The 23,500-nt window shown below is 32.4% G+C and overlaps 1 protein-coding gene and 1 long non-coding RNA gene across 3 annotated transcripts; both read right to left on the bottom strand.

Annotated features, from left to right (window-relative positions):
* Positions 1-8,502: 8,502 nt before the first annotated feature.
* Positions 8,503-10,693, bottom strand: LOC109192610 (60S ribosomal protein L7-4). 2 transcript variants are annotated; one of them, XM_019343322.1, is made up of 7 exons: positions 10,602-10,693; positions 9,963-10,136; positions 9,765-9,862; positions 9,610-9,667; positions 9,438-9,517; positions 9,246-9,348; positions 8,503-8,931 (listed from the first exon to the last, which is right to left on the bottom strand). In XM_019343322.1, the coding sequence occupies exons 2-7, from the start codon at positions 10,134-10,136 to the stop codon at positions 8,716-8,718; spliced, it is 729 nt and encodes a 242-aa protein (XP_019198867.1). In that variant the 5' UTR covers positions 10,602-10,693; the 3' UTR covers positions 8,503-8,715. The 2 variants fall into 2 exon arrangements, with proteins under 2 accessions (XP_019198867.1, XP_019198866.1); XM_019343321.1 differs by having other exon boundaries at positions 9,963-10,139; positions 10,602-10,686.
* Positions 10,694-12,426: 1,733 nt separating this feature from the next.
* LOC109192343 lies at positions 12,427-13,991 on the bottom strand. The gene is made up of 2 exons (XR_002056081.1): positions 13,862-13,991; positions 12,427-12,858 (listed from the first exon to the last, which is right to left on the bottom strand). It is a non-coding gene; the product is annotated as an uncharacterized LOC109192343 (long non-coding RNA).
* Between the last annotated feature and the right edge of the window lie 9,509 nt (positions 13,992-23,500).

Raw genomic sequence — 23,500 nt, forward strand, 5'->3', positions numbered from 1 at the left:
AGAACTGAAGTTATGAAATTTGATGAAATTAATTAATTATTATAATATTAAATTTGGTAAATTGTATCCAATCCGCAATTATAAGGTTATCTCGGCAAATTATGTTGTGCATCCATATGCACCATGCATGGTGTATACGGATGCAAAAACGACGTCGTTTTAATAAAACGCGCGTCTCCTCTTAAAAAAAAATCAGGTTCGATTCCCAGCAACAACATATGAACTAAAATTCCATAATCGATGAACTATAATTCCACAATCGATGAACTATAATTCCATAATCTAATATATGAACTAAAAATTCCAGAATGAATGAACTAAAATTCCATAATCTATGAACTAAAATTTCAGAATCGATGAACTACAATTCCAGAATCGATGAACTATAATTCCATAATCAATGAACTATAATTCCATAATCTATGAACTAAAATTCCAGAATGAATGAACAATATAATGTTGTTGCTGGGAATCGAACCTAAATTTTTTTTAAAGGGGAGACGTGCGTTTTTTAATAAAACGACGTCGTTTTGGCATCCGTATGCACGGATGCACAGCATAACTATCCGGTTATCTCATATTTGGAATGATTTTGCTTTTAAAAATGATATAAATTTAGTTATCTCATATTTAGAATGATTTTCAATATATATTTGCCAATACATTTACATAATTAAGATATTAATATATGCCTTTAAAGGACAGATTTCAGTATGCCAATACATTTACATAATTAAGATATTATTATGCCTTTAAAGCTTAAGATTACAAAGATCAAGCATGCACGGGTTTAGCTCAATGGTTTAATAGGCAGTATTTAGAAGAAAATATTAATGTTCGAAATTCGACAGCGGCAGTATGCGAATTATGTCCAAAGTGGACAGATCACTTATGGGCACCGACATTTTGCCCGATCAGCCATTGAATCACCGTGATTTATATCTTACCAAATGCTCGGATTAGGGTTTTTAGTCTAGAAGATCATATACTAACATACATACCTGCCAAATATGATGAGCATGGAAATAATCAAATGAACAAAGTTTGAGTAGAAAGGGTCGCCATTGTTAAAGAAATAAATTTTGCAATAATATATTTTTACAATCAAGTGATCGTTTTAACAAGAAGATAATAGTATGTGGTTCAAGACTTCTAGCAATATATAATGGATAGATGGCATAATGTACAAATGTTTCCTTAGAAATCCACTATCAATTCGCAATCAACTTATTAACTTACTATAATTATGTGAATTCCACTATCAATTAGCAATCAATTAACTTATTAACTTACTATAATTATGTGAATTAAATTTAAATTCAAATCTTAATAATTAATTCTATATCAAAAAAATTATGGATCCCTTTACTAATATCGGAAGAGATATGATGAGGCCAAATATCATATAGATTATAGAGAGTGATTTTAGAAGATTTCATTTTTTGTTTTGAATGTGCTAACTCTATTACAATGTAGTGCCTGTTCATAACTAGAGTGTATAGCTAATAACGCCTACATTGAGGCTTGAATTGATGAACTCACAACCTCACATATGGGAGTCCAACCCGGATTCCATTAGATCACAAGGTCTTGGCTTAGAAGATTTCATTGATTGAGTAGGAATATTACCAAACGTGAATATCTAGAAAATGTTTTATTTGTCCTTAACCAAAGGTCAAGGGTTTGATCATTGACTTTGAGAATAAAACAGCTTTAAATCTCCAGGTTAGCTGTCCCACTCAAAAGAGCTGCCTACAATTTAGCAAGAGGATTAGTTGTCCGACGGTGGAAACCCTGTGTATATACTTAAAAAAAGGAAAATGTTATATTTGTAAATTTGTAACATGGTAAGCAAAATGGATTCTTAGAAATAGAATCTCTATTCATAAGTTGGGAATGAAATACACATTTTTTTTTTTAAGTTTTACACATACTAACACACTCACGTTTATATTTTACTTGTTATTTGCGCGAATAGAATAATGCCCAATGATTATTTTTAAATACGAATCTCAAAGTATATCAATGCAATATTATATCGGAAATGTTCATACATAGGTAAATAAATATTAAATTTGTTTATTTAAGTCAGTATTTAAAGTATATAAATATAAGATAATATATAAGAGATTGATTATATTGTCACTAAAATAAATATTTACACCTTTCTAATAGCGCTCGTCTAAATGTCTAAACCCTAATTTGTATTTTCCTTAATCTATTTTTCTTGATGTCACTCCGAGCAAGAATTGAACCAGTCGTTTATAAATTATAAGTAAATTCATTATCCTCAAGTCCCTCAAATTCTTCATCAGGTAATTATTAATTTAAACTTATCATACTAATTATTTATTTTATTTTATAATTATTATTTTTTAACATGACTTATTGGCTTTAATAATTTTGAGTATTGAATAATATATTCAAGAGTTTATTTCTTGATTAATTATATATTGATAGATTTCTAAACAAATTCTTTTTTTTTTCCTTACGATTTTGTAATTATGATTTTTAGAAAATATTCATTTGAGTTGAAAAGTGTAAAAAGAAAAAATAGAATTGATCAATTAACTCAATCTAACGGAGCTCTTGAAAATTTCATTACAAAAGAATATCAAATAGATGAGGAAAAAGATGATACCAAGAAAATTTTGTTAGATGCTAATAATCTTCATACAGAAGATCAAGGTGGTGAGTGTGAGACTGGAAAAAATTTAAATGATAGTATCCACAACAATGATAGGTATCAATGTGACAATTAAAATGATAAAAATATTGTTAGTTGTTTAGAGGGTGGTGGTCACAATGAAAACGAGATTTTGGAAGAAGTTGATATAAAAAATTTGGTGGAAATTTTTGCGTCTAAATGTGCGCATGTCACTGTTTACAGTGTTGCAAAAATCGCGCATAGGCGCTAAGCGCCACCCGGCCGAGGCGAGGAAGGCCGGAATCGGCCTCCTCCGTGGCCTGGCGGCTAGGCGACCGGCGATTATTATTATTTTTTTTTAGTTGTAAGTTGTGAAAAGTTCGAGAAGGCATAACTTTTGCCTCGGTTGTCCGTTTTGGACATTTTTTTTTTCAAATCGCGTATTTAGACGGTTTGCCCCACAAATTTCTCTAAAAATGCTTTTTTTGCTCTTAATTTTAGTTTTTTTTTTTATGTATTTAGATGGTCTGAACAATATTTTAATTTAAACAATTTTATAGCCACTTAAATAAATAGTTTGTAAGAAGAAACGATGAGAACCTTATGTTTTATTAGTGAATTTTGATAATTTTTAATTTTAATTTTTTTTTACATTTAAAAAATAAATAAATAAAATCGGCACCCTCGACGTCTAACGTGTTTTGCAACCTTGACTGTTCAAGTGAAATTTTAAATGTATTTTGTATACAATATTTCTATTTGGCGATTTTGTCACAAGTCACAACTTTTTAAACAACTATTATTTATACATACTAAATACTTAAAAATAGCCCAAATTAAGATATCGAACAGGACCCCTGATTTTATTGGAACGGTCCTGTCTAACATTATATATTTACATTATATTTAACAAAAATTGTCAAAATCGGAATTTAATTTTAAAAAATTAAAGGTTCAAAGCTTTCGTTACTTACTTTTTAGGTTAAGGTACCCATCCAGTTGCACTCTTGCACATCAAAAAACAATGCATCCCAGGAATCCAATATATATATATATATATATATATATATATATATATATATATATATATATATATTTGGTCATTCAATTCATTATTATATTGTGATTTCAACTAATTAACTGCCACAGCTAAAGGTACAGATGCAATTGTATTGAGAAGAAGTCCCAGGAATGAAATCACATTCAGCTTGAGGATTATGATGAAAATAAGCTTGGGTGCATTGGACGCTGCAGCAATCAAAATCACAAGTTCCTGTGCATAAACCCATAGCTTCTTTACACCGCCTTTCTTGCCCATTCACCATATTCCCAACTGCATATATATCATACATATATCATTAACTAATCGGGATAGACAGATCTGACGGTTTAAATTCATTTTAACAGCTTTATGTAAAAATGCTAGTCGTCTAAGGTCTCAAACATGTATGTAGGCCAGGTCATTGAATTTGGTATGTTACATAATTCGATAACTTTTTAAGCGCAATCTTTGCCTTTGTCACATTAAAGAAATGGAAGAACAAGTAAAAATACCATTATTTCTACGCAAATAGTTACATATACATACTAACATTAGTAACATATATACCTGATACGAATATGATAAGCATGGAAATGAATAAGGTTGGAGTTGAAAGAGTCGTCATTGTTGAATAAATAAGTTTTGCAATTGGGTGATCTTTTTACTTGAATAACAATACGTGATTCTTTATTACTGTAACTTATATATGTTTTGAATGTAAATAAAAAATAAAAAATAAAAAATAAAAAATAAAATCTTATCTTACGTTTTAATTATAATAATGGTCAACTTAGGATAGTTATGTTGTGGGCTCGTGCCCAGCGTGCATCATGGGCACGGATAACGGTGCCGTCAGGCACCGTTATCTTCCCTCCTTTTTTTTTCTTTTTTTTTTTTTTAAATTTAATTTCAGACCGCTTCGTTATAGGAGCATATATTCACAGCTTTATGTTCATAATTTTATAACTGTACATTCATAATTCCATAACTGTACATTCATAATTCTATAACTGTACATTCATAATTCCGTAACTGTACATTCATAATTCAATAACTGTAAATTCATAATTTTCGAAGCTCTATGTTCATAATGTCAGAGTTCTATGTTCATAATTTCATAACTGTACATTCATAATTCCATAACTGTACATTCATAATTCCATAACTGTACATTCATAATTCCATAACTGTACATTCATAATTCCATACTGTATATTCATAATTCCATACCGAACATTCATAATTTTCGAAGCTCTATGTTCATAATTGTAAGTTCATAATTCCATAACTATACATTCATAATTCTATAACTGTACATTCATAATGTCATAACTGTATATTCATAATTTCATAACGAATATGCCGTTAACGGCGTTTCGAACAAATTTTTTTTTATAGTTAAAACAGCGTCGTTTTCACGGAAAACGACGCCGTTTTAGCACCGTGCGCACCTTGCAAGGTGCGCACGTGCGCATAGCATAATTTGCCTTAACTTACTTTAATTTTGAATTAAATTTGATTTCTCTAACGCCATTCTCCCTTTGTATTCATATTTAATATTTAATTATGGGTAATGGTATAAGTCCAATAATGGTAAAGAACTAGAAAACATATTTGTAGTCCAGCCCATTGAATTAGCATGTCCAATGCGACCATTAAAGGATAGTTATGATGGTCAAATTAAATGGTGATACTAAATGATGATCGAGTTAATTACCAAAATGGTCCCTAAACTATAGCGAAAGTATCGATTTGGTCTTCAATTTTTTTTTCTTGATCGGTCATTAACTGTTCAATTTTTGACTGATATGGTCCTCCGTCTATTTAGGTGTTAAATGGCCATTTGTTTTGAGAGCAAAATAAAATTTTCGCTATAATCTAGAGACCAAAACGGTAATTAACTTACAAAACATTTTTAAATTATTTTTGCATTTTACGATTTCACATTTTTAGTGAAATCACGACTTCAATTCTGCAAGATGATACCACATCCAATAGTACATTGTCACTGGATATGGGGTGGGGCTCCACCGAGGCTCGATCTCATGACCTCCCATATGAAAAATGTCACTACATGTCATCTGAACACAAGGTGTTTGACAGGTTCTTTATTTATTTATTTATTTTTGTTAGTACATAGGTCTATTTGACCCTTCTGCCGATATTTAATTCATAACATAGCATAATATTTATAAATAATAATTAATGATAATATAAAACTAACCGGTTAAGCTAATTTTACAATTATATTCTGACATACATACATGATGCATATATGATAAGCATGGAAATGAACAAGGTCGCCATTGTTAAACAAATAAATTTTGCAATAATATATTTCCACAATCGAGTGATCGTTTTGACAAGAAGATAATAGTATCTGGTTCAAGACTTCTAGGCTCTAGCTATATATAATGGATGGCTTAATGAAAAAATGTTTACTTAGAAATCCAGTATCAATTAGCAATCAATTTATTAGCTTACTATAATTATGAATTAAATTTAAATTCAAATCTTAATAATTAATTCTATATCAAAAAAAATTATGGATCCCTTTACTAACGGAAGATATATGAGGCCAAATATCATGTAGAGCACAAATTATGCTATGGAAACGTGTTCATCATGTACATGGTGAACACAGGGGTAGATTCATAATTTTTATGTTGTAGATTCATAATTTTGTTTTTCATTTGTTGTTAACGATGTTTTTCTCTTCGTAATCGCATTGTTTTGTCTTCGCAGTACATATATTATGAATCTACAGTATAGAAATTATGAATATAGAAATTATATATAAATATTATAAATATTATAGATTTATATCGTGTTCACCATGTGCATGGTGAACACAGTTTCACAGCATAACTATCACATGTAGAGTGTGATTTCAGAAGATTTCTTTCATTGAATAGGAATATTACCAAACGTGAATATTTAGAAAAATGTTATATTTGTGAATTTGTAACATGGTTCGCAAAATGGATTCTTGAAAAATACAATCTTTATTCGTAGGTAGGGAATGAAATACAGAACATCTCTTTTTGGTTATAGTATTATTGTGACATGACTAATTTTGGTCCTCTATCAACAAAATCGTTGAAATTTCGCTAAATAAAATGACATTTTAATCTTTATAATACAAAGTGCATTGACACGTTATATATTTTATGTTTATTTTTTGAAAAAAAATCATAATTGAAGAGCAAAATGCTCTTGTATTTAACGAAATTACAATGATTATTTATGAATTGGCCCAAAATAGTACGTACAAAGCCCGACATATTGACCCAGAACGACAATCCAAAGAATACATAAATAATAAATAATTTAACCCTAAGAAATAGAATAGGGCCCAAAATGACGGCCCGAATAATAAATAATACAAGTTATAGTCCTAATAAGCAACCTCGATATACTAGCAGAAGTGAGAAGACTCATACCCATGGACCAGTAGGGGTTTAGTGAAGGATAGGGAAGGTACCATATTTATATTGTTAAAGGACTCACGAATAGTTGACAAATGGACGGCATCGGGCAACCTTCATTCTTGACCATACACGTGTCCCCCCACTACTTTGCTTCCGGTGCACTCTCATGCATAAGTGGAGCTTCTTATCCTTTAATACACAAGATCTTTAGTGGCTTAGTGGTCTAGAACTCATGTTGTTATGCTTGAGGTTGTTGGTGCACAGAGAGATATAAGGACTAAAATGTCCTATTGTTATGTAATAATAATAATTAAAGGGGTGGTCTAGAACTCATGTTGTTATGCTTGAAGTTGTGGATGCACAAAGAGTGTGATATAAAGACTAAAATGTCATGTTGTTATGTAATAATAATAATTAAAGGCAAATGAGTTATTTTCTTATCTTTTTCCTTTCCATGCTACGCTAAATTATACATAGAAGTGGAGTCATGAATTACAATTCAACATAAAGAAGAATTGTAATTCCATGAAATTATAACTCTCTCTCTAACCAAACAAGGTAATTTTCTTACATATTGAATAAAATTGAAAAAGAATTTCAGTTACAACCATCCAAACACCCCATTAAGCATGAGAATAAGATTACATCATCCGTCAACCATGCCATCCCACCACAAATTAAGATCATCATCCCATTGAGATGAGCATGGTAGTGAGATTACAATGCTAGCATTAAGTTGAAATTGGATAGAAACAAAAAGAGTAGCATTACAAAATCGAGTAGCCGATCTTATTGCCAGGCTTTCGACGATGCAAGAAAGGAATGCTTTTATGATCAAGTTACGAAAAACATGTAAAGATATCTCCGTCAAGATGAACTTGGTATTCTGGGTAGTAATAATACTGTAAGGGTTAAATATTGACCTGGGTTTCAACCCTCCTTTTTCTTTCAAAAAAATGCAATACTAATATTTTTGAGAAAAAATGTAATACTTTAAATCAAAATATAAAAATATTACATTTTTCTTAAAAATATTATACTTAATTTATTTCTTATTAGTAATACACTTTTTAATATAATTATTATATTTTCATCTTAATCCAATTCGTATTCGAGAATACGTGAGACAGTCTCCCTCTCACAAGTTTTTGCCTTAGATTTGGTAGAAAACAACACTAAAGGCAACAAAATGTTGCATACTAGCAAGAAGAGGCTAAAACTTTTAATAAGTGTATTCTATTTTCATCTTAATCCAATTCGTATCACAAGAATACATGAGCCATGAGCCAGTCTCCCTCTCACAAGTTTTTGCCTTAGATTTGGTAGAAGACAACAATAAAGGCAACAAAATGTTGCATACTAGCAAGAAGAGGCTAAAACTGATAAACAAAGTAAAATTGCATTAAGGCTATAAATCCAGAATACTGAGTAAAATGTAGAAGGCATAGTCAACAACATGCTAATCACCTGTTTTAATAAAGAAAAACCAAAATGTTCAAGCCAAACTAAAAACAAATAACTCATCCAACTCACAATGGGCAACAAAAGAACTTTCAAAATCTTTGACAGACTGAAGGTCAGGCACCCACCAATGTCTAGTTCATTCTTCTAATCAGTTCATTGATATAATCTTCCCTGTTTCCAGCATCTCCTCCTTCAACATAGTGGTTTCTTTTCTTCTTAAGACCACCTAGTGGAGCCTTGAGTTGGAATGGCCAAAGGAAATTGTTAGCTTCCTTGAAGTGCGGTCCAACAGTGATGATCTCGTGAACAAGATCTTCGACACAAATTATGTTGTGCTTGCCAAGAGTCTGCGAAAAAGGGATCGTTAGCTTATATGCTCATGTAGCTACACTTGTGGCAATACATATGGCCATGTTTGGTAAAATGGCTGTTAGCTATTAGCTGATTGCTGTTTGGTATAATTTCTTCTCAAAAAGCTAATTGAAAAAGTTGTTTGGAGTAGCTTTTTGAATAGCCTTTTAGAGTTGCAAAAAGCTAATTAACCAAACATTTATATTGATATTTTAACCAAATCAAACAATTAATAGTTGTGAAATAAGCCAAAATTGGCCTATAGGTCAATTTTTTACCAAACAAGGCCATAGTCAAAGCAAGCATATACCTGTTCAATGATAGAGTTCTCAGTCAAGGGAATCCTTTGCTTGTTAACCTTTCCATAGCCCCTTTTGTATATCAACTCCTTCACACTCTTCAAGTTAGGATACCTTTGTGAACAAGCATAGATCAATCAAATCAAATATTTGCATAAATTCTAAAATAAGTACTAAAACAGTCAAGATAATGAGATAGATACCCATAGGTCACATATGGCTCAACCCTGTGCAACATGTTGATTGTTGCTTTGTTGACCTTTAGGAATACACCATTGAAAATCTGTAGGTACAAGATAACTACTGGTAAGGAACATTTAGGAGACAGAAAATGAGCACGGATATGAGCAGATAGAAAGACAGTTGTCAAATCACCTGTCTCAAACGGAGAAGCTGCAATATCTTCTTTGTCTGGGGGTGCATAGCATTGATACTGGAGTTCATCCATAGAAGAAGCAAGAAACAAAATTTATTACTTAAATAGAATGCAATACCCTACAATTAAACACAAAATGGGGGTGTATTCATACCCACGGATGCGAATAATGAACAACAATTTTGCTTCAGGGTTAACATAGAAGCCTCCTTTCAGCCTCGCCTCACGCTTCAACTGAACCAGCTCCTTTTGCTACATTACACAATCTTTTAGATTCAGTAATTGCAAAACATCCCAAGTTATAACTAACATAAACAGGACAACAGCAAACCACCAAACACATCAAGAATACCTGCTCCTCGTATTCCTTGGCATACTGCTTAGCCCTGTTGAAAATAATCTTTCGGTTCTCAGCATTCTTCTTCTTAATGGCTTCAATTTCTTGCTTCTTGGCCAGAGCCCACTCCCCTTGCCTCTTCTGCTTCTTCAAGACCGACTCAGGGACAACAGTTTTTGCTTCAGCCATCTCTAGTTAAAATAGATAATAAGCTATCATCTTCACAGTTCACAAGTCAATAAAAAACTAAAAGAGCCAAATTCTCTAAGACAGAAAAAGGGCCAAAGCCTATGTTTTGGGTATGACTACACAAATTATCGTTAATAAAATCACCAACAAAAACAGGTTAAAAGAAACAGATAACTGCATATTCTTATTGCATCAAGCACACTCGATCAGTGGTGCATTCCCTTCAAATTAACATTAGATTTCAACGCTATAGCATCATAGATTACTCAAAATCCTATCTACAAAACAAGAATTTCTAGAGTACGGATTTCTCCAATAAAACCAGCAAAAATCAAAGGCATAATCTAAACGAAAACATATGTGCAAAGTTCATCCCAAAAAAATTATATAAAAATAATCTCACTTTCAGGATATACTCAGGGAATCAAACTAGTAGAATATGAAAATGAAGAATCTTAGACTTACGGATATCGGAGATGAAGGCCGCCGGAGTGTTTTCTCTACGTGGAGGTACAGCAGGCAGCCTCGGAATTTCTCTAGCCTAGGGTATAAAAGAGACGAACATTAGGGTTTTGTAATGTCTAAATTAATTATGTAGTCCCTACATTTTAGTCTTTTGGTCAATTTCACCTCATTTTTATCCAAATTTTCATATCTTTAACTAAATGCATTCAATTAAATCATCTTATCCTTTGTTAATTTTTTACTTATTTACGAACTGGCCAAAATTTGACCAACCACTTAAAAGAATTTATAAGAATTTTAATTAAGTATGACCACTTCAATAAAAAGTACTACCTCCGTCCCATTTTGTTTGTCTGGTTCGGTTAACGAGGCTTGACTGAAGCTATTTTTACTTCAATTTTTCATAATATTAAATTTATTTTTAGTATATAAAATTTATATATTTAGAAACTACATTAAAAGTACTATTAAACATAAAAAATCAAATTTAAAAATAATTAAAAATTACTAAAGAAAATAAACAATGAAGAAAGAGTTGGATTGACCAATGAATAGTAAACAGGACAGGCAAAATGGGACAGAGGGAATATAAATCAACTTTAAGTCTTTGCTTCGGCTAAAGATCACTACTTTGAGGTTGAATTTTATTGAATTATTTTTAATGCTTTTACAAGAAAACACAATTGGTAAATTTAATGATGTTTTTTTAACATGTTCAATTCACAATTTAAACATATATGTGAAATAAAACTTTTTATATTGATTAATTGATATAAATATGTGACTTTATGATGTGATTTTTTAAAAATATTTAACGACTCAATAAACTTAGTAATTTATCGTCCCTTAACACAACACAAAATAGGCACAATAATAACGGATTAGTGTTTTTTTAATGTGTCCCCATATAATTAACGGCTGTTTTTCTTTGATGTGTTCCCATATAATTAACGGGTTTACCCGACCCAGAACACAAAACATGCACAATAATAACGGATTAGTGTTTTTCTTTGATGTGTCTCCATATAATTAACATATAATTAACTGGTTTACCGACCCATTATGTTTCGTGGCTTAATTAATCAACCCGCTAAACATATTAACTAGTTTAACCCGTTAATATTACTCATTTACACAAACTTGTTTATAACCTACTAAGAACTCATTCCATTTTAAATATCTAATAAATGGACAAGATTAAAACAAATAGATAATATGAAATAATATATTAAAATATTATATCTTTAATATATTTCATAACGTTTTAAAAATACACAAAAATTGAATACAAACTATGATAAAATATTTTTTTACTTGTATAAGTTTGCACAATTTACATACTAATAAAATAAAATTAATTTCTTAATAGAAAATTAATTTATAATTTATTACATTATATTAACATATTATGTATTCGCAGGTAACAAATTATGTATCTTCAATTTATTTACATAATTGAATTTTATTTTTAGTTTGTTTGATGGATTGAATTGTAAGTTTTATTTATTTTTATATGACTTTACTTCAAATTTTAATTACATACATAGGTTTAATGGGTTTAAACTGATTACATGTTATCAAAACGTATCTATTGTGTCAAGTGTCAACCTATTTACAAACCGTACTCGTGTTAAAAATTTAAACTCGTTGACAACAACATGTAGCCTTATCGTGTTCGTGTTGACATATTAACAAACCCGTATACATGAATTGCTAGGTCTAGCTACCACCCAATGAGATTCCAATCCCAAAATACAAAACCCCCCATAACATTCTTGTCATTCTTTGCTTGAAGGCTAAATTGGTACTTCAATGAATCCGCTGGAAGAGAAGATGTTTGATTCTTAATGAAGATTCCCAAATCATATTAGTTTTCTCTTGCTAAAATTGCTAAATGGCTAGTACATAATCATTGGGGGCGTTCTAAACGTGAAATGAACTAATCTTAAGAAGTTGCACAAAATAGTGACTGGTCAACTGAAATGTTTAGCAGTCAACTAATGTAAAGCTATAAATAGACAATGAACAGCCTGCTGTAGTTGATCATCTGGGCTTTCCAATCACTTCATTTTTTCCTCCTTGAACAGAACATGGCGATTGACGCGAGGATCATGCTTCCGAAACTCAAGTTTTGTCTGACTAGTTTGAAGCCTCTTTGTCTTCTTCACCACGTAGAAGAATCCAGTGCCTGCAGCTGAAACAAGCCTCACAAAAATAGCACCAGCCTTCTTCTTGTCACCCATTTCTTAGTTTTGACCTGGAAAATGTACCAATTCAGCCTCCCAAAAGCAAACAAAGCAAGAGAGATTAAGGGGTGAAGAGTAATGGATAACTCAATTTATAGCTTCATCCTTGATATATTTATCCCAAACCATAATGTTTGGTTTGCAATTTGATATGCAAGCAATGGGAATGAGATCTAGTTTATTCCAACAATTTCTTCACATCCTCAAATCCCAGAAAGAATGTTAAATTATAAGCTTTGGAATTTGGATTGATAACGAGACTTGGAAATCGTCATTGCCCTCCCCACCGATCACATAAATTGGCTTAGCAGGCAACTAGCTAACTCAACCATTATCACACAACCTAATTGCTTGCCATGAGTCATGAGTGTGAAGGCGCCAAACGCTTACAAATTGTGCGAGTTAGGCTCACGTACCGAGTATGAATTAAATGTTCATCATTATGAGTTAACTCATTTCAAGTTTATGAGTACAGAGTAATATATTTTGTGATAATGGATTATTAGTTATCAACTACCACTTGAAATTTTCCTGTGTTAAGCTAACCAAGTATGAATAGAAAGTTCATTATATACTTATGAGTATGGACTAAAGTTTTTTATGATTTAAGAATTATTAGTCATCAACTACCACTAAAGAATCATCTTCTCCAATAAAACCTGAGCTAGTTTTCCAGTTAATAATATGAACAAATAGATTTCTATGTTTTTCTCATTATAGTATTTGGCTATAATCAGTATTAATCACTCTCTGACAGGCCGAAGATGAAGCGGTACGTGGAACAATTAAAGGAGCTTGAGCCAATATAATATAAAATCCTTCAAGTTCTTTCAAGTAAATGAAACAAGTGAATTCACAAAATCACATTAATTTCAGGATCAAAATGAGTACATTCACAAAATCGCATTAATTTCAGGATCAAAATGAGTGCATTCAAGGTAATATTTTCGATTATCATAGATTCAGAGTAATCTGGTGATCAAAACAAATGCATAGACCTATCGAGACACTGACCTATTGAGGCGGAAGGGAACGACCGGAGACGGCAAGAAGAGCTGAAGGCGAGCCGAAAGCAACTGTGTGAGAGGTGAAGGTGATATGCGAGAAAGGCGAGCGGCGAGCCGAAGGGTGTTGTTAAGGTTCCAAAAATAACTCTCATTCATTACTCTTAATAGATATTTTTTCTGTAATTATATAATAAAATATATCATATCCCTCACCAAAATTATATATATATATATATATATATATATATATATATATATCATTGTTTACCACATCATCATGAAATAAAAGTAAGGAGTATAATTTAAGATTACATGTACTAAAAATCTAAAATTCTTTTGGTTAAAACTCGGAAGAGGTATTTTTTTTTCTTCTGTTTCTTTTGAAAAAAATCTTTTTATTTTTCGGTGTGATCTAGGAAATCCCTTGCGCACAGTTCTCAAAAGTAAAATTTCATCATCTTTCACGTTGCAATTGTCAGGATTAAGAATTGCATGAGTTACTCCTACGGACAATAGAGGTATGCAATATGTTTTATGACTTTATCAAAAGAAAATTAGTACAAATTGAACCTACAATCTTCAAGTATGTATATTCCCTTACTTAGTCCCTTTACAAAAATCTTTTTATTGAATAATTTTTCATTGCATAAAATTAAAATAAGAAGTGTTGAAAAAAATTGAATTTGTGTGTTTGTGTAATTAAATGAATCATAGATCAAAAGAATGAATTACTTACACTATAATTTGTTTAATTGATGTATAAAGCACTTATAATTTTGAAATACTAACATTGAGACAATATGTGACATTGATATCTCAAACTAAATATATAATTTATTTTAATTATAAAAAAAATGAAAAATAGTGCTACCTCTTTAATCCTTTAAAGTTGAAGAAGAGATGAAGAGGTTGTTGTATGTATCATCAAGATCGACTAATGAAACAACTATGGTTCTTCCTCCAATCCAAATCTTAAATGAGAATGAGAGAAGAGATAATCACGACCATTTCATTTATGTTTAGATTCGGAGAGGATGCAATCATTCTATAAATTATTAAAATTTTATTTGTATGATAATTAAAATAAATGTTTAATTTTAGTTTAACATGGCAATATTATATGATATCCACACAAGTGATGATGTTTTAAAATTAGTCACACTAAATAAATAACTAAAATTAAAAGTAATTGACAAATATTTTTTTTTTTAATGTTACTGACTCTATGACAATGTAATATCTCTTCATGACTAAATCTATTGAAGCATAAAAAGCCAATAATGTTGGCTCAAACTCACAACATCTCATATGGGAGTCTAACCCGAATACCATTAGACTACACGGTCTTGGTATTGATAAATAATATTAATTACACTTTTTATGTGCTGAATGCTTGAATTACATTTTTTTTTTAACTAACCAAATTTTTAAAACATAAAAGTGCAATTATTGAGAAAATCATATCTAAATTGATTAAACGATTGGCTTGATAACAATAATGTTAAGTTCAGCCCTCAACAAGAACGCCATATATATTGACTTATAAGCTTATTTACCTTATGGCCTTTAATTTTACGAGTTAAAGTAGAGAGTTTTACTAAGTGTATACCCTCTTAATGAAAAAACAAAATTATTTTCATAAATTGGTTAACTCTTCCGTCATACCAAAAAAAAAAAATTACAAAAAAGTGTAAAGGTTGTTAGACCAACAAGGGACGTTGTTTCTCTCCGCGGAGGAGGAGTGTGGTCGTGGTCTTTCTCCATTTCCTGAATCGTCCGAGCGCGCGGATGCAATTGACGAAGACCATGGCGAGAAGAAAAGCCACGCACGCGAGCAGCAGCACAGTAATGAGCAGATGCAAAGCTATCTCCGACGGCACATCTGCATCCGGTAGCTCTTGGGCCGTATTGGCCACCGCAATCGTCCATATCATCGCTCCGGCCAGGCATGCGAACACCGCCGCCTTCATCGCCGGATGCACCTCTCCTTGATCCTCCTCATCTTCCACCGCCACCGGAGGAGGAGACGCCGACGCTGACATCATATCACTTAACTTATTAATTTCTTTCATCCACGGCCACAACACGTAATTTGTAAGCTGCAGCTTCAATTCAGATGAGCAGGTAGCTAGCTAGGCAAGGGAAACTGCAGTGTAGCTTCCGCGTATAGTAGGTAAGGGAATTAGGGAAGTGAATTCAAGGCTCCGAAATTGCGAGGAACCTTCCTTCCTGGTTTTTTCGGTACCATTGTAATCGTCCCTTTCCTTTTTTCTAGAAGACTAGAAGAAATAAAATCACCCCACTGATGAGTCACTGAATGGCTGAATGCTATGTCTCGAGTCTCGTACAGACGTACAATCGTACGTTTTTGTATAAAAAATATTATTCTTGTAAGTAATGAGAAACACTAAGCCACATATCACTTATATAAAAAAATTAAAATTGTATTACATGAATTCCAAAATTTTATTCCTTAAATTTTATTTTTTGATGTGACAGATATTAATAAATTACTCTTTTTTTTTTTCATGCAGGTCCCCGTATAAGTATATGCATTCAGATTTTATGTGTGAGAGTAAAAATTGAGAGTAGAAAATGAGAATGCATATAGTATTTTCCTTACTAAAATGAGTTAACAATATCTGAGGTCCTTGAGTATAGTGATTTTGCCATGTTTCGTTCTAAATATTCAAATTGATCTCCCTTAGTCTTTCGACTTTTAAATTGTTACCATTTGTGGTCAAAGTTAACCATCCATGGTTTTCAACCATCAAATTTTGACAAACTGTGATCCTTCTAGGAGGACCAGAGGTGATTAAATATTGAAAGTTGAATGACCATTGGTGATTATTTGGGTCATAAATGATAGCAATTTGAAAGTCAATTTGAAAATTTAGCACTAAACGTGACAAAATTACTATACTCGAATGACCTTATATGATATTAATCTAAAAATAAATAAATTATGCGATAATAAAATAAGAGTATTTGTAATTTGTTTCACTGTTTTTAATGTTCTTTCACATGATTTCAAACCATCAAAAAATAATTAGTTCACTAGTCAAACATCTTGTGCTCAGATAATATGTATAGCGACCTCTTCTGTGTGACTGTGTGGGAGGTTTTAGGTTAAGAAAGGTTTTAGATTGAGAATGTATGTTTGAACAGATACTACAATGTAATATAGTCAATGTACTATGAACCGTTAAGCCGAGATTGGTGATTGAATTTTTGACATTCTAATCTGAGTTCTACTACATGGACTACCAAATTATACTCCCTGGCAAAACAGGATTAGTTATTTTCTGTTGGTGATAATCAACCAAAAATCGATTTAATATCGTAAAATAATATTTATATATACACACACGAAGTATATAAAATATTATTCGATATATTATATCCGAAATATATATATGTATATATATATATATATATATATATATATATATATATATATACACACACGAATATATATATAAATCAGACCGACATGGTTATATGCATGAATATCTACGGAAAAGATATATACATATCAACCAAATGGAATTTATAATACACAGATTATAATTCCAACCAAACTATAACATTATAGGAGGATTTTTGCTTAGAAGCATAATCCAAAATCGAAAGAAGGAAAGATTGGCTCATGTTTGGATAAGGGTTTTTAGCGTGAGTCAAGAGACCACTCTTTCCTTAAAACCTTATTTGCCACCTCCCAAAAGTGCTAGGAGCGCCGTGGCCTAGGTTTCCCAGGATAAAACGCGCTACGGTTCGACGTTTGAGCACCCAAACAAACGAACCCGGCGAACTAGAGCAAAGCCTTGAACACAGTTCGGCTTAAGAAAGGAGTAGAAGCAGAGTTTTTGAGGAGAGAAAACACTTCTTGTGTTGTGTGTTCTTGTCACTATTTCCTTAGTAAAAAAAAATTCTGCTGCACTCTACCCCTTCTTATATAGGGAGTGAGGAGTGAATAGCCTTTATTATAGCATTTAGAGGCACCCCATAACCTTTATTATAGCATTTAGAGGCACCCCTACAACTTCCGTAATAGCAACCATTAACATGGGTGTTAATTCCCATGCAAATTTGGCCTAACATGGCCATTTGCAATTCACTTGCAAATTCGGCCTAACGTGGCCGAGACTATGAAACTTACAGTTTCAATAGTTTCGGCCAAGTGGCCGAAACTAACACAATAATCAACACGAAATTTCGTGGCTTTGTTGGAAAATGAACACCGAAGTTTTGGGATTTGATTTACACCCCCTGCGTGTGAGAGAGAGCCTCTATGCTATACAATTCAATAAGCTTAATAAGAGCTCATATATAAATAGTGGGGCAAATCCTCTTCCCAAACCAATGTGGGACAAAAGCTCACTTTTTCCCTTCATTTTCCAACTCAAATGGGTCTACTTTGAGAATCAATATCTCATTCACCCATTATCCGTTTTGAGCGTACAATATATCAATCTCTTCGTCTCACTACGAAGAACCCGAATCCACTTTGACCCGACCCAAATCGGAAGTGGACCCCACTGATAATTGTACCACAAAATAGCCACTTAATATGCCATTTTATGCCATTTCAAGCTATTTTTTCCAACATTTTCATCATGTGAATCCACATAAAATTGTCTACATAAAAAACATGTGAGAGGAAATACAAGTTAGAAATATAAAATGGAAATACACCAAGTATTTTCCTTCTAATCTAAAATCAAAAAGTTAGTATATCACTTGCTCCCAAGATCTTATGCAACGTAATAATCAAAAGTTAGTATCACTTGCCCACAATGTCTTAGGCAACATGTGTTTGATTTTTTATTTTTTCTTTTTCAACTATAGTGCAAAATAAAATAAAATCTAAGCAAAGAGAGGGAGATTTTTTTGTATTTTTGAATGCTAATGGCTCTATTACAATGTAGCATCGAAGTATCGAACCAATAACGCCTTCACTAGGTTTGAACTCACAACCTTCCAAATGAAAGTCCAACCCGAGTACCATTAGACCACATAGTTTTGGTAAATAAAGGGAGATTTAATTATAGAGTACAAAGAAATATTATTTTACTCTCAAATTTTACTCACTCTTTCAAAATTTTGATGATGACATTCTCATTGAGACCTACGGAATGAAGATAACTTATCATTATTTGTAACATCATTAATTAAAAGTAAGGGAGTAAAAATAGAGAGTTCATGTAATAAAATTCAAGTATAACATAGGCACGGTAAAATATGGATATAACTATATAAGCATGGTTGTAGTAGGCGCTAGGCGCTAGTCAGGCGGTAGAGTAGCGCCTAGCGCCTAGACGACCTAGGCGGACGCCTATCCGGCTAACTAAAAAAAAATAATGCACGTGTGTGAGTGTATATATGTCATATTACACACACACACACATAATGAAAATAGCAAGATCGAGCCAACCGGGTTAACTCAGCTATCTCGACTGAAATGAATGAGTTAACTCAGTCGAATTTAGCGTGCCTAGGCGTCCAAGTCGACCGAGTTAGGCGTTAGGCGACTGCCTATAGGGGAAATCACCATGATCTAGGGGTGCTTAGCGCCTAGGCGGACGTCTATACCGATTTTTGCAACAATGTATATAAGTAAGATTAAAAGGTCAAATTTTAGGGGTTGGATGGCTTTGGTCTTGTATATGCAATTATATGAGTAGTACAATAGTGATAATAAGATGTGAAATGAAAAATTAAGAGGGTGTTTATATTGGATCTCAAATTGTTGTTTTGTAAGTAGGTTGATGTGACACTTTTTAATTGATCAATATATTGTAGTTGGTTAATTAGGTGTTGCGTCTATATATCTAATTAAGAGTTATGATAGTCTGTCCGAATGGGCAGTTCAGTTGGTTATAGGGTGAAGTTTGAGATGAATGACAAAAAATTGAGTCTCACCAGCGACAGTGTGGGAATAACCTCTCAAAGTGAGGGGCTCCTTGTACCCCTATCAAAGTTGGGTATTAACTCGAATAAAAATAAATTAAACAGACATGTAATAAAAGAAAATAAAATGTATCAGTACATATTATCGGATAATAACGGTGAATTTTCATCGGTGAACTAAAAAAAAAAAAAATACAGAATGCATCATTGTACATGAATCAACATGGAGTTCAACATTTGATCACTTTGTATTGGAAATGTTATCACGAATGGATCATTTGAAAGTCCTTCAATCAATTGAAAGATCAACGGTGTATATCACCCGGTATGGTCTACTATCTAATAATGAAACATTCAAAGCAACAACAAATGATTAAGCAGAAAGAAAGCTTGATAGACTTGGGGTGTATTCCACATTAATTGTTAACAACCCAATATTTAAAATTTTACACATGTCAGCTAAGAGTATTTTGAAGTGCACTATTTGATAGACTTAGACGACTTATTATGTTTTTTTTTTTTTTTTTTTTTTTTTTCTTTTTTCAAATACATATGATAGGAAGACTAATGACGAGATGTTAATGAATAGAAATAATAGTTCAAAAAAAAAAAGGAAAATAATGTTTACCTTCATTTGTTCACCTATTTTAAGATTTTGTATAGTTCAGAATTTTAAATTATAATTTGTTTTTATATTAACTAATATGCTTTACATGTCAATGACAGTGTAGTCTATTGAGGACGATATTTACTCTTTGCACTTCAATAGATTGAGAGAGTAGATATGAACAGATGCTACATTGTAACGAAGTTAGTAGTACTAAAAAAAACTAATATGCTTTACATGTGTAATACAAAGCTGCAAAATAGACAGATTTATCCTGTTTACTTCATGAAAAATCAAGGACACCAATACTATTTTTAAAAAAATAGTTATATGAGTAAAATTTTGTTAGGTAATGAAAGAAATTAGTAATCACTATTTAAATGTGCACTTGATAAATCTCACATTGTGAAATGAAAGAATTTTTTATTATTGACTAATGTCACATATTTATCCTAAAATTTTATTTTTATTTTTTTTCTAACGTGATATTATGTAATTAAATATTTAAATAATTGATTAAAAATATGTAGTGTAAGTGAATTTATGATAACCAATAAATATAAGTTATTTTTTTTTTTGAATGCTACTAGCTCTATTACAATGACGCTTCCACCGAGGCTTGAAATCACAATCTTCCAAATGGAAGTCCAACCCGGATACCATTAGACCACATAGTCCTGGTAATAAATATAAGTTATAGTGTTATACACTTATAAAATGAGAAAATGTTATTAGATGAAAGAAAAAAAATACTTTCTTTTACCATTTTCCCGGCATAGCGTGCGAAGGATAGGGTTTTGACCGGGGAGAAGGATCACACGAAATGACGAATTTACCCTCCCATGAGGAAATCATTTCTGGGGTAACCCAATAATTTCACGGAATACCCGACCCGGACGGATCCTGAATAAAATTCTCTCTGAATTCTGAAAAGTGAAACCGCAGAAGAGATTGGACGTTAGCGAGAAGAACAAAAATGGCGTCGAACGCAGCGGTGCCGTTCTGGAGAGCAGCGGGAATGACTTACATCACATACTCCAACCTGTGCGCCAACATGGTGAGGAACTGCCTCAAGGAGCCCCACAGATCCGAAGCACTGAGCCGCGAGAAGGTCCACTTCTCCTTCTCCAAATGGGTGGATGGCAAGCCCCAGAAACCCGGTAAGAACTACTTCTCCTCGTCGTTATCGGTTCGATTCAAAGCAGATCTGTTATCTTATGTCGTTATCGGTTGGATCATAAGTTGATTTGATTTTGAAGATTTGTTGTGATGTGCGTGGAATTTGTGATTTGGTTGGGACTATGGGTATACAGTGACTCTGGAAATGTTGGAGGGGTTTGAATTAGAATCTAGAGTTTTTGTAATTTTTTTTGTGAGTGATCATTAGCCATGAGTAATTGAGTATGGTCTATCAATTTCAAAGGTTTATCTTTAGTTTTTGAGTAGTTTCAATGGATGAAAATGAAGAAATGTTTTATCATATGCTTTTTGATTTTGATTCTGTACTGGCCATACTCATAGCTGAAGGTATTCTGTGGGATTTGCCTAGTTTGGATACACCTGTACAATCTATACTGATCCACTTATTTTCATCATTCATATACTGGTAGAATCATCAGCTAGATGATTATTAAGCTTGTTTCAAGTATAATAATTTTAAAATTTGTAGGTAATTTCTGTAGTTGTTGAAGCAATTTTAAGTGTCTTATTCAATACCAATTTCTTGGGTTGTTTAAGGCTGTATTAAAATCGATTTCAAGAGTGTGTTTGAGACCTTTTTTACTGGCTTTCAGGGCCTCTTTGCCCCTCGAGTCTCAACTGTCTTCTGCCTTCATTAATCTTCTAAAATGTTTCATACTAGTATAGTGAATAATGTTGAGAGCCCCCTTTGTTATATGTTACTGATTGAATTTGATAATCACATTATTATCAATCTCTGAGAATAGGCAATGAATATGCTGCTTGCGTTGAAATGTAAATTATATTGAGTGTGTGATATTATATCATCATAGTCAAATGGAGTTTGGCATGTGCTTTTAAGGTGTTCTTTACCACACTAGTTCATGAGATAAATTTTGAAACTATATCTTTATAAGGTAGAACTTCTGTTGTGACCAAGTGTTAACTTGTTGCCTGCTAGCTAGGTCTTGGGTTCAAAGTCTTAAAATGAAAGAAATGTGTGATTTTCTCTCACAAATGGTTCAGAGCATCTCAATCAAAGTTAGGTTTTGTGCATCTTAACTCCTCCCAATTATGCAGGGGGATCACACTAGGTCCATACATAGGGAATAGGGATTGCCTAATGGCCTTAGATCTAAATTTGTTCCCAAAAGGTGTGATCTGAAATCTTCACTAGACTTGTTCACATTTAATGGGTCTGTTTTCAGCCTTTTCCCCCTTGCCCTTTTTAAAAGACATGTCTTCTCTATTTTAGATTGAACATGGTTTTGCAGTCAGTCAGTTTGTCACTTATCGTTTTAGAAGATTTGTAATTAGAAATTGCTCAATAGGGTTGTAATAACTAATAATGACTCCAAAGACTGGAGAAAGAAAATGGAAGGTTAAGACTAAAGAGTGAGGGAGATGAACAATTTTTTATGTGCCATTTCTCTGATGCCTTTATTAGAGTATTATCTTGTGCTGGCATAAACGTTTTCTTAGTCTCTTGATAAGCATGAGCACCCTTGGGTACTGATATTCTTCTGTTTGTTTGCTTCAACAGCCATCCGTTCAGATACAGGTGAAGAATGAGGGTGTTCTCAGGTTGTGTTTGCCGAATAACTGCTTTTGATTGTTCAACTTTGCACTGCCCTGGCACCTTATACCATATGTAGTGCATCACATATTTTCAGTAATAATTAGAGCTGCAGAAGCAGCAGAACTTTGATATTCTGCTCAGAGACACAAATGTAACATTCCTCCCCACCACATTTTGTTGTCGGATATTGCTTTCTGGTTATTAAATGATGCAATTTCAAAAGGGGTATTGATTGTAGTTTTGTTTTTTCTTGCGGGAATGAAAAATAATCATAATATTCAGCTTCAAGGAATATTATTCTCCAGCATAAAACACAGACCATAGTCCATAGATATTAAAGTAAATAATGATAATCAGTCAATGAGCTGCAC

This window comes from Ipomoea nil, unplaced genomic scaffold (genome assembly GCF_001879475.1).
Source record: "Ipomoea nil cultivar Tokyo-kokei standard unplaced genomic scaffold, Asagao_1.1 scaffold1770, whole genome shotgun sequence".
Taxonomy (NCBI): Eukaryota; Viridiplantae; Streptophyta; class Magnoliopsida; order Solanales; family Convolvulaceae; genus Ipomoea; species Ipomoea nil.